This window comes from Crocodylus siamensis, chromosome 4 (assembly GCF_052110815.1).
Source record: "Crocodylus siamensis isolate JL-2025a chromosome 4, ASM5211081v1, whole genome shotgun sequence".
In the NCBI taxonomy this organism is placed as follows: Eukaryota; Metazoa; Chordata; order Crocodylia; family Crocodylidae; genus Crocodylus; species Crocodylus siamensis.
The window spans coordinates 150,781,981-150,794,626 of record NC_143398.1 but is presented as its reverse complement, the minus strand read 5'-3'; the positions used below and the strand labels follow the sequence as shown (position 1 = coordinate 150,794,626).

General features: G+C 45.9%; 1 protein-coding gene across 1 annotated transcript in view; it reads left to right on the top strand.

The window, feature by feature from the left end:
* MARCHF10 (membrane associated ring-CH-type finger 10) overlaps positions 1-12,646 on the top strand; it is a 122,859-nt gene that overhangs the window by 6,553 nt on the left and 103,660 nt on the right. The window contains exons 2-3 of the mRNA XM_090041173.1: positions 9,180-9,286; positions 12,016-12,171. Of these exons, the coding sequence (XP_089897299.1) occupies positions 9,200-9,286; positions 12,016-12,171 (243 nt within the window). The 5' untranslated portion in view covers positions 9,180-9,199. The remainder of the gene's footprint in view (positions 1-9,179; positions 9,287-12,015; positions 12,172-12,646) is intronic.

Below are 12,646 nucleotides of genomic sequence, written 5' to 3'. Positions count from 1 at the left end.
AAGGCTGCCCGCAGTCAGGCCTGCTCTATGCCATCACTTTTGAGCCTTTCCTGTGCCTTCTGTGAAGGCAGATGGCAGGACTGGTGCTCTAAAAGCTAGCTGCTAGACTCGCTCTGTCAGACACTGCTTCAGCACCCTGCCCATGCCCCTGGAGCTCTTATCCAGCTCCAGTGATGAGTGCTAGGGGTCTTCTGGCCTGGATAACACTGGGTCTGTGTAGGAGTCCTAAGCCTCCTCTTGTGGGAGGACAAGCAGGGCCTGGTCTGCCTCTACAGTCAGGTCCACATCTTCAACCTGCAGGCCCTGCAGAGACTGCAAAAGCAAGGAGTACAGTGTTGGTAGCAATGCAGCATGGAGCCATGGTCTCTACCTCCAGGTCCCCAGACATGGTCACCCAGGGCACTGACCTCTTCACTGAGCCCCTACTGAAAAACCCACAGCTGGTAGTGCCAGCAATGGAGCTGCCCTGTGTGCACTGCCAGGAGGATGGTCCTGGCCAACATCACTGATATCGGTGATCTTCTGGACTATGCCAGGCAGGGGTAGACAGATCCTGCTGTGCCAGCCCAGTGCATGGAGCTGCCTACGCTGCATGTGCCCTGCCTCCTACTCCAAGAGGTCAAGACCACCCAGCCGGATACTACTGTTGACTACATCAACCAGGTCCAGCATGAGGGCAGTCTTTGGGGGAGCACCTACAAAGGCTAAATACCTACAAGTCAGCAGGACCAGATGAACTACATCCAAGGGTCCTAAAAGAACTGGCAAATGTCATTGTGCAACTGATAGCAAAATTATTTGAAGACTCGTGGCACTCAGGAGAGGTCCCAGAAGATTAGAAGGCCAGCATGGTGCCTATTTTTAAGAAAGGGAGACAGGAGGACCTGGGAAATTACAGGCCAATCAGTTTGACCTCAATCCCTGGTAAAATCCTGGAGAAAATTATCAAATAATTCATTACAGACAGGCTAGCAGAAGGCAATATTCTAAAGAATAGCCAACATGGCTTTGTTATGGACACATCATGCCAGACTAACCTCATTTCCTTCTACAGTCAAGTTACTTACCACCTGGATGGGGGAAATGAGGTTGATGTCATATACCTGGACTTCAAAAAGACCTTTGACCTGGTCTCCCACAAAGTCCTCATAAAAAAATTGGGGAAAAGGTGCCTCAACTATTTTATGGTCTGGTGGCTAGGTAACTGGCTTTGTGGTATGACCCAGAGAGTATTGATTGACAGAACTGAGTCATGATGGCAGAGGGTGACCAGTGGCATGCCTCAGGGTTCAGTACTTGGACCAGTGCTATTCAACATGTTCATCAACTACTTGGATTCAGTTAAAAGTGAACTAGCAAAGTTCGCTGATGACACCACACCATGGGGGAGTGTGGTCATGCTCAAAGACAAGCTAGCAATACAGGCCGACCTGGTCAGGCTCGTGAGGTGGGCAGACCTCAACCAGATGTTGTTTAATATGGAGAAATGTAAAGTGCTCCACTTGGGGAGGAATAATCCACAACACACAGGCTCAGCAGTGCTATGCTTGCTAGCACCACATCTGAACAAGACCTGGGTGTGGTGATAGACAACAAAATGAACATGAACTACCATGAGAGACTGGTGCCACCTTGGGGAGGGGGGCACGTGCCCCCCCAGTGACATGTCAGCAACTGGGGGGGAGTCCCCCCACAGCTGATCTCGCCAACCAGAAGTGGCCGTGATGCTTCACCCGGCACTCCTCCTCCCCAGCTGGCACTCATGGGGGGGGGGCACCGGTGTTCCCATCTGCTCCTCCCCCCCATCGCCTAAGCAGGGAGTGCGGCCTGCCAGGGGATGCACCAACACTCTTAGGGGGTGCACATGCAGCCCCTACATCTTGCCACTGTGAGCCACCAATGCAATATCATAGATGGCAGAGCTAATCAAACACTGGCATGCATGTACTGACGCATCTTAAGCAGGGCTCAGGATGTCATGCTCCTTCTCTACTCAGCCTTGGTGAGGCTGCAGCTGGAGTTCTGCATCGTTCTGGGTGCCACACTTCAGGAAGGATGTGGAGAAGCTTGAGAGAGTCCAAAGGAGGGCCACACACATGATTAGAGGCCTAGAGACCAGGTCATATGAGAAGAGGCTGAAAGACTTGGGACTGTTCAGCCCAGAGAAGAAAAGACTCAGAAGGGACTTGGTGGCAGCCTATAAGTATACCAAGAGCATACATCAGGGCCTGGGGGAGCATCTGTTCACCAAGGCCCCCCAAGGGAGGACAAGAAATAATGGAAACAAGCTGATTGATCACTTCTAGATATCTAGATATATATCAAATTAATACAGATTCCAATAAAGTTACATTTATTTTTCCTTTAATCTTAAACTGAATAATGTAGCCCTAGGCCCTTAGCATACTATTAAAGCTTCTAGTTTATTTTTACCTGAAAAAAATGTGGTGCATTACATAGGATGATACATCAAACCATCTGCAGCCCCTTTTCAAAATTCCAGATTCACCCATGGGTACCATACATTGCAATAGTGTTCTTTGCCTGTCTTCTGGTACCTAAACCAATATATATTCACCTGTATTTTGCATAGGCTATATTATAGTTTATTGACAAATGAGTGAAATAAAATATATGTGCACATTATTGGGTTATTATGACATCACAGGAATTTTGAGAGTGAAGCTTGCATGGATTGTACTAAGATGTTCTCACAGGTGCCCTGTGTTCATTGTATGTGATCATTGACCCAAAATGTAGACAAAATAAAATTATACCCTTCACAGAGCAAGATTTGTAGGTATGTAATTTATTATCTAGACTAAACATTTATTTGTTCACCCTTTTTAATCTGATGATATCTGTCACCTCTTTTCAGAAAAGAGGTAGCTTTAGTTTTCATTAAATAAATCTAGGTCTATTATCCTTTTCATGCCTCTGACATTTTCAAATATCAAATTATTGACTATTATCCATCTCCTTAGTCCAACCTAGCTAAGGAAAACGTTATTTTCTCTTTTCTTAACAGATGCTAAATAGGTTTGGCAGCAAGGCAGGTGTTAATGGAGGTTGCCACCTGACTCTTAGGGCACTTACACAAGTTACATTTTTCACATGGTTGGGCCCCTAAAAGCACTCTACAGTCATGCCGTGACACATGCACAGCTGCAGAACACTTTTAAAATGGCAGATCACATGAAAAAAATAACCCTCCTCAAATGAGGTATTAGATGAAGGTGCTCTGCATTAGAGTGGGAAGCAGGAGACCAGGGTCTTTCCCTGGTTCTGCCACTGACTTCCTGTGCATGACTTTGGGCAAATTACTTTTCCACTTTGTGAATCTGTTTCTCTCTTACTGTTTGTCCTGTCTATTTAGTGCAATGAAGTTCCAGTTTCAGGTGGGGTCTTTAGGTGCTACTGTAGTAAGATTATTCTCTTCCCTTTGAAATGATTTTTCCAGAACCAGCAGACATGATTTTTTATCTTGTTTTTAAACCTATTTTCTCCTCTATGATTAATATAAATTAGACATTAAGACTTCCTTAGCAGAAGTGACAGCAACTGCTGTAGTTTAGATTCAGTAGACTCCTATTTCAGTGATATTTTCAGAAACTTTTTCCTTTGGATTATGTTTTTCATACTTCCTGGCCGACCAATTTATGTTTTAAAAGAATGAGCAGAAATGTGACAGGCAGGGCTGGGAGAAGAGCTCCAGTAGACCTTGTTAGACCCTAGCAGGTTAGGAAGAGATTAGTGCATCTTTAAGGTACCCTAAGTAGCAGCGAGGTAGAGTAGAGCTAAGATTATTATATTTTCAAAATAGGAACATCAATTTTTAGGATCTCCAAATTAATATGAAATCAGGAATTTCTGCAGATGCAATGCTGCAGTTGCTTACAGATGATATGATTATCTGAAACTGTGCTTTATAACCATACAGTTGCCAGAGGATTTCTGTTTCAGGTGAAGAGAGAAATGAGGGTACTGAAGGACCAAAGGTACCCATCTGTTTCTAACCAACCTTCTTAGAAGGGCCAGAGCAGGGGTTTTGTTCTAATAAGGATGAGTCACCTTTGTATAATAGGCTTCGGCCTTGAATAATGGTCAGCATAAAGCTTGTTCAGTACCCAATTAAGGTAAAAGAGAACTACAGAAATAATTTTTCATTCATACAGCAGGAATTTTTTAATAAAGGGTCTCTATGCTTACTGTAACAACCTTCAAGGAACCTGCAGTTTGAAGTAGGATTTATAGGAAGGACAATCTTGACAGTGACACCAGTAAGCTTCCAGGAAACTCCAGTCCAGATAAAGTCCTTTTATTATTTCAGAGTCCTCTGTGCATGAAAAAATTATAAACAAAACCAGTGGTTTCAAGTGAAAACCAGGAAATTTAGGGATCCTAAAATAAGTCATATTAAAAAGCAGGATTGTGCCAATAAAACTGGAACGTGGCCTCTAGAGGCAGAGCTAACCTTGCCAGAGGGGAAGATCCAGAATGACTATATCTCTCTCCAAGCAGCCTGTTAGAGGGCACAGCCTGCTCTCCCCTGTACACTTAACTGTTCCTTTGCCTTGAGTAGGAGAAGGGAAGGCCAAGGTCTGTCCCTATCTCTTCCCCTCTGTCCCGGGGAGACAACTAGTAAACTGGGCTTACCTGTAGAACCCAAGGAGGAACACGCGACGCCGCCAAGAGGACCCACGTGGCGCGTCAGCCGCTTGTTTATACAGGTGCATCCAGCCGGTGATGTCAGGAAAGGACGGCAGCCAGGGAAGTTAAAAGCAGCAGCTGCAGCCGCGGAAAAGACGGATAGCCCCAGGACAGAGCAATTAACAGCTCCGCTGGCGAGAGGGGCGGAGAGCCCCAGGGAGAAGCAGCTACCAGGGAGCACCAGGGAGACAGCGGGGCTCCAAAGGAGCAGAGGCAGACAGCATGGCTGGAGGCTGCTCCTGACAGAAGAGGAGCAGGAAGCACAGCCATGGAGGGCCCAACGGGATATGAACCCGAAGACAGCGTGACCCACAGGTGGAGTGCCGGGGCAGCGGTGTGGAGACTCTGCCACACAAAGGGGGAGAAGACCTGAGAGAGCCCTGAAAGGGTGTAGCCGGGGCGGGGATCGCCGCTGAGCCACCGTGCCAGGAAACTGTAGGGGCACTAGGGAGATTAGGGGCCAGGGACAGCCCAGGAGGACCGGGGAGGTCCAGATAGGATCTTCAGCCTGTAGAGGGGCCAAGGAGCTGGTCTTTAAGTTTGTTTATGGTTTTATTTTCCAGATGGCGGATCCCTTAGCTGGGATAGCTGAGGGGGCATCTTCATAGAAATAGGGTCGAGGGTGCTTTAGGTGAGTCCAAACCTCTGCTGCGACCTCATACAGGGTCAAACAGGGAGAAGGAAAGAGGGAACTTGGGTCAAGCTGGTCGGTGAGCACCCTGACGGGGACAGGCCAGGTGGAGAGGGAATATCACCCCATCACCGAGCAATTGGACCCACAGAAGAAGAACGCACTAGAGGTGGCATGAGGCCGGGGTGCAGGGGTGGCAGAGCCCCAGGATGTGACCGCCAAGGGATCTGGGCCACGGAGTATACAACGAACCGACCTTGACACTGAAGAACATCAAGTCGTGGCAGGCAAGAACAAGGTTGGGGACTTGGGCGAAAGAGAGCTGCTCCGATACTGAAGCGGTCCCAAGAGGATAGTGACATCTACCTACAGACTAGAACTACCGAAGAAAGGGGAATCACAACCCGGCGGTCACACCCTCCTATGTTTATGAAATGCTAAGGTTGCAAGTGAGGCATTGGAAAAAAAAACAAAAAAACCAAACAGTTTTAACAATAAGGTAAATATCTTTGTCTTGCTCACACTATATATGGTGAGCAACCTGGATTATGATGTACATATAAGAGGTCTAGTTGGATGCCTAATGAATCCGTTTGTGCCTGACAAGCTCAATTTGAGAGCATCACAGCTTGTTACAAGTTTTGCAGATCCCTATGTAGTCTGAGTTGGAGTCACAATTTACAGCATGCTGCTTTCTTCTTTCTTGCTTTGCTTCCATCCTCTGGATTGAAGCTTCTTCATGTTGAGCTGTACCCAGTACCAGTTGTTCCCTCTAAGTCAGGGGCAGGCAATTATCTTGGGTAGAGGGCTGCTTACGAAGTTTTGGCAAGCCACTGAGGGCCACAAGAGTAGCCCCACCCCTTGACATGTGCCCCACCCCCTGTTTGCCATCTTGGGACTGGAAGTCTCACCTCCTAACCCCTGACCTTTGCCACCAGAAGTCCCTCCCTTCGCCCCCCCCAGGTACTCCTTTCAACAAGAGTTTGCCATCTTGGAACAAGGAAAATACCAAGTTACATTCTAAAGATAAAAAAATCTACTTCAACATTCATTAATTTCATTAAAAAAATTCTTTTTGTCCTGATTTATATGCATGTATGGTGTACAGAGGTGATTGCATAATAACTTAAAATGAAGTCTTATTCTTGTATATTGTAGAGAGGTGTGGGTGGCTGGGTATAGGTTTGTGTGTGTGTGTGGGGATGTGTGTGGGGTTCGTGGTGGGGTGGATAGGTGTGGGAGTATGTGGGTGTGTGGATATGAGGCTTGTGGGGGGCTGTGAATGTGTGGAGGGGGAGGATTTGCTCACAGGCTCCCTTCAGCAGGCAGAGCTGTCCCCATTCCCCAGCACTTCTCCAAGCCTGGGCTTGTGCTTCTGCTGCTCCTGGACCTGGGGCACCGGCCCGCCCCCTTGCTCCCGCTTGCAGCCATTTCCCCTTCCATCTGCCACCGCTGCCCTTCTGCAGCTTCCCCATCCCCACCAATCACTGCTCCGGCACCACATCCCAGCTGCATGGCCAAGACTGCAGGATGCAGCAGGAGCCAGACCAGCCAGCTAGCACCACATGGAGCCAGCCAAGAATCACAGGGGCCAGCACAGCTCCTGTTGCATTCTGTGGCCCAGTGCTGTAGTTGGGAACCACGTGGTGCCAGAGTGGCAGGTGGGGGTGGAGGGGAGTGGTGGCAGCAGTGGGCAAATGGTTGCAGCAGGTTAGGGCAAGTGGGAGTGAACAGGCATACAGAGCACAGTGACATGTCAGTGCACTGGGGCCAGCGCTGGCAGGGCCCAGAGTGGGGTGTCAGGTGCACAGGATGGGCCCCAGCAGGGGCTCTATGGAGCCATGCCAGGCTGTGTCAGCAGGGAGAGGGTGAGCTGGCCTAGCTTCAGAGCCCCTGCTAACCCAGGCCCCATGCTCTAGCTGCCCCACTCTAGGCCCCTGCTGGCCCTAGCTCTGGTGCACTAGCATGAACCCCATGTTCCCACCCAGCTGTTGCTGTGCTCTGTGCACCTGCTTGCTGCCCCTTCCCCATCCACCTACTATTGCTTTCACCCCTTCCCTGCCTGTGGCTGCTGCAGCTCCTCTCCAACCCTGTGTTGGCCACTCCAGCACCATGTGGTTCCTAGCTGCAGCACTGGGACTGCAGCAGCTGGCTTGGCCTTACCCTGAGGACTGGGACAGTTGCCCATGGTCCTCCCCTGCCTCCCCCCCACCTCTTATCTGAATTTCCTCGCAGTGTAGGGAGGCATGAACAGCCCCAGTCTTGAGCCAGAACCCTCTGCTAGACAGAGGCAGGCAGGCCGGCCTTGCTTCTGCAGCTGCTTCACCCCACTTGTGGCTTCCCCCCGAGTCCTACTGCACCTGGCTCCTGTCATCTTTGACAGGCAGCCAGGGGCAGATTAATAGTAATTGTCTAAATTTTTTAGGGGCCCCACAGGCCAGATAGAATGGCCTGACAGGCTGAATCCAGGCCACAAACCATATATTGCCCATCCCTGCTCTAGGTTACACAGGATTCTGTGTGCTCCTCCTAGTTTTCTACATTGATGTTGAACAACTTCATATAATTTCTGCACATATTATGGTACTGTTATAGAGGGCAACCTCACTTTCTAAAGGCATCTTGAATCTCACTATACAAAATATTCTTGGGGCTGTAGTTTTCTCCCATTCTCATGACATGGTCAATCGATTACAATATTTTCTTCTTGATGGTAGTTTTCAAGTGTGCAAGTCCTACATGTTCCAGTATCTCTGGGTTTAGCATTCTGTCTTTTTATTTATTTTCAGGATATATATATTTTTAAACTGTTTATATTTTTATATATTGTTGTGGTAATACTGCTGCTACAGGAAGTGCCTCCATCTCCAGACATGTATTAAGGAATCTAATAAAAAAGTGCTCTACAATTTCTTATTTTCTAAACAAGCAAGGTATGCGCAAAGGCCTTTCTTAGCGATACAGAAAAGTCTTACAGCAATTTATTATATTTTGATATAGTAAAAGTTTTGTTTTCATTCTGGTATTCTGTATGGTTACATTTCAAACTGAGGTAGGACAAAACTTATAGAAAATGAAGAAGCCTCCTTTCCAATTTCCTTAGCTGTGCTTTTGGAGGTAGGGTTAAATTCTGTCAGATATTTCATGTAGTCACCCAAGTCCATTCACTTTTACTTGTTTTAGAGTTGTACCCACTAGCTCCTGAGACTGTCATCCTGACTTGCACTGGCAGATAGGATAGTGGAATCACTGAGTAGTTGCCTTTAGTGATAGATCTGATCTTAGATCAGATATTTCAAACAACAATAAGATACTATGGCCCAACTATACAAGGTGCTGAGAACCTCTTGAATAATACTGAGCTCACTGACAATCAAGGATATTTGTGCCATCAGGAAGCACCTAGTGCATTGCAGGAACAAGCTCTAATATAGGTCATTAAAAATTTGACAGATACTCAGTCAATAGCAGTTGCTCAGAATAGGCAAGTTTCCTGCCTTTAGTACATATTGGATTAATCCAGTACTCAACCCTAATGAAAATTTACTTTGATCAGATTCCTAGTTTCCGTCTTCTAAACTACTAGATCTCATTGCTTCCGATTTCTTGATAATGACCATAGCAAATTCATTTAGTATTTGGTTACTCTGTAATTACACGGTTTTTAATTAGTTAGTGAAGGCTGTACAGGTATTAGTACAAAGGCAGGACTTTTTACGCAGGGCCATCTTTGCTCCCTAACTGCTAGCAATTAACATATGTTGAAAGAGGCAGGCATAATAAAACTGAAGAAATAAGATGATTTTTATCTTTAAGAAAAAATATGTTTTTTATGCAGGTTCTGATTAACTTACTGCAATGTATAAAGAGAGAGAAAGACAGAAGCCCATCAATGATTCTCAGTATGCAAGGGAAATACAGCACAAGATGGATTCAGAATATCAGGTATGCCCAGAAAGCAATAAATTGGTCAGTTACTTGAGTTATGTTCAGTCTTATGGAACATTGGCAAATGCTTAAACATCTGAGTGCAGTTGTTCTAAGCTGTTTATTTCTAATAGGAAATTTGTATTTTGTTACATGATGGTCCATTATTCCACTAGTGCAGGTGGAAATTAATAAATGACCAGTGAGGACACAATACTTCCTGATTTGCCTTTGAATTCCTTTTCCATTTAAATAAAAACAGTTTAGTAGAATTATAGTGGACCACTGGGATTACCCTAGTGGACTATATGTTGTGCACTCTTCATCTACCTCACATATGTAAAATTTAGTTGTTTGCTTTAGGTAGGGTGTTTGCCAAAGTAGGGCCAAAGGACTCAGAGTGAGATCCAAATCAAAATTTGTGCCTGCCTTAGGCATCACAGTACCTAAAATATGGGCAGCTTGCCCCAGAAGGGTCCTTCAGCACAACAGAATCAGGCACCTAGGATCCCTACAAGTGAGTGGGGAGATCTAGGCTCCTCCCAAAGGGGCAAAAAAGGTGCCCACAGTGAGCCAATGGGAAATGCTAGGCCCAAGGTATATCTAAAGTCCTGTTCCCCTGTGGAGTTTGCTTGTTTCAGGTGTACAGAAATAGGCACCTCTGTCACCCAATACCAGAGCATCTAAATGGGTGGGACACATTTGAAACACAACATCTAACTGAAAACGGCATTAAGCACAGCACCTGTCATCCTCTCTAGAATGGGGTTGTAATAGTTGATGATGGTTCTACCCACCTTTCACCCATTACCCATTTGGTTATATCATTTGACCCCCCAAGTGTGCAATTTGAAGTTTATATTCTAGGCCCTTCACAGCCTTATGAGAATCAAGCTCACATTCCTCACTTTCCAAGAAACTCTTAGAATGTTTGTACTCAAGAACCTAACTAAAATTAGTGCTGAAAATTACAAAAATACATAAAATATATAGGCACATACTATATTTACCTGAATCCAAGATGACTTCAAAATTAAGACAAAGTCTTAATAATTAGATCTGTATATGGAAAATTATAGATGTGTTAGCATTTTCCATGTATAGAATCCAATTATTACAGGATTGTCTTAAATTTGTGGCAGGGAAAGCAGTAGTAGGAGGGTAAGAAGCTGGAAAAGCAACTCCTGTGCTACTAGCTTCTCAAAGAAAACTGCATCTTTTGGCACATGTCCCCCTTGCCACTTACCTTCCTCCCCAGTGCCTGTCCTCCAAAGCCCCTTGATTTCACCCTTGTGCCTGCTCCCTCTTCCACTTACCTGATGTGGCAGCTCTAGCTCTGGCTCTAGCTCAGGCCTGGGGCTCAAAGCACAGTGCCATTGGTCCAGGCCAGCAGCAGTAGAGATGGCAGCTCCAGGCCTGGCCGCTTTCCTGGCCCTGGGTCTGGACCAGAGCCATAGTAGCTCCCCTACTGCTGCATGACCTCTGGTGCAGGATGGGGAGTATGCGGTGTCCTCTGCACACTACCCACTCCACACAGCAAGATCTCCCATGTGTACTCTGCCAGCATTTCACAATCTGCTCTGTACTCCCCTCACCCTGCATTGCGATTCCCTCAGGCTTCCCCACTTTACCACACAAATTCTTCCATGCACTCCCCCAGCACTGCACAATCTCCCATGTTTTGCACAGTACTGGAGAAATCTCCTCCATGCTCCCCCCCAGCACTGCATGATCTACCCTGCACTCCTCCTCAGTATTGTTGAATGAAGGAGAAAGATACCTTGCTTTGGATTTAAATAAAATATGATACTATAACAATCCTCAGTGTACTCATAGTTAAATTGCCCATCACATTGTGGCTTTGTGAGGTACCACACTTCCAGTAATGCATGGTTTAGAATGGCCGAGGTGTGCTTGAAGCAGGCTAGGAGAGCCAAAGCAATATTTCTTTTTAAGATACCTTGCAGTTCACCAATCCTCGGCTGGCAGGCACTAGCCCCAAGTCCTGACACACAGTTCCACAAGTCATTCTGGCAGCTGGGGATCAGCAGAGTTAAAAAGCAGTCTGGTTATTTATCCCAGTCATGCCACATGTTCTAGAGGTCAGGGGTGGTACATGTAAGAACCTAAATGTGCCAATCTTATACTATTAGGGATTCTTTTTTATCTGAGGAAATCCTCAGGCAACTGGTTTCTTTGATGCTGTGGCTATTCCATCCTGGTAGATCAGTGCAGTGACAAAAATGTTCTGGGTTCAGAGGATTTGGCTGTGGAATCAGATCAATCAGTCTAACTATTCTGCAGGCTCATTGCAAGACCTACCTACTTGAAGACGACACTTCCATAATTTTCCAGCAGGGTGGTAAATAAAAAACAAGCAAACAAAACCATTGCTCCCCAGGAGAAGCCTCTGTATTAAAATGAGGGGAAAAGAGTAAGAAACTCCATAAAAACCACTGGACACCTGACTATGCAGGTTTCAGTGCACTTTGATTCTGTGGTGATGGGCTCTCTCTCTCTCTGCTGTTTGCATTTACCATGATTACTCAATTACCAGGGCAGTTAATTATTCCCCATCAGTGGTGGATTTAGTTATTCAACAGATTAATACTTTTTCATGTGATGGGTCTTGTGAAAAGTGTGACCGCAGAACAATTTGAGATGAGATCATCTTGTCTAGGTGCTCTGTAATTGAAATTAAGTAGCAAATTATCCAGAAGGAAAAATATATATGTTTTGTTCTTTAGGCATGCCTAAGACAACAGGAGCAGAATAAAGAACAGGCCGAGAAGAGACAAGAGCAACATACCAGGCCTGAACAGAGACAGAAAACCCTATCTTTCCTGTCTTCTACACGCAGTTATGAAAGACCATGGATATCAGCTGTACCAGTTACTAGACAGGTACTTAAACTATAGGCACACAGATCTTCATAATTTAAAGGATACTCAAGTGGCAGAGAACATTGTAATGGAGCAGTTTCTTACCATTACATACAGTTTCCACAATACAAGCAGCAATTAGCAAGGAATGCTTGGGGAGAAACAGCCATAAAATTTACTTATGTCATGGGATCCACAATGTTGTATTCCAGCAATTATTTCTTTTCTGTAAAATTATGGATGAGCACACTTATGAGAGCTTCTGATTAAACTGAGTAGTAGGATATGACAGGGCCATCTCACAGCCAGTTTAATCATTGGCCCACTCACCTGTCTAAGGCAATCTGCCCACCTGCCTTGCCTTTGATGCATCCAATTAGTTGTTTATAAAATGGGAGACTGCACATTTACTGCCCAATGCCAAGGGCATATAATACATGGCTCTGAACATCCCTTTATACCATGTCCCATGCCTCACAGATGGCATCACTATATG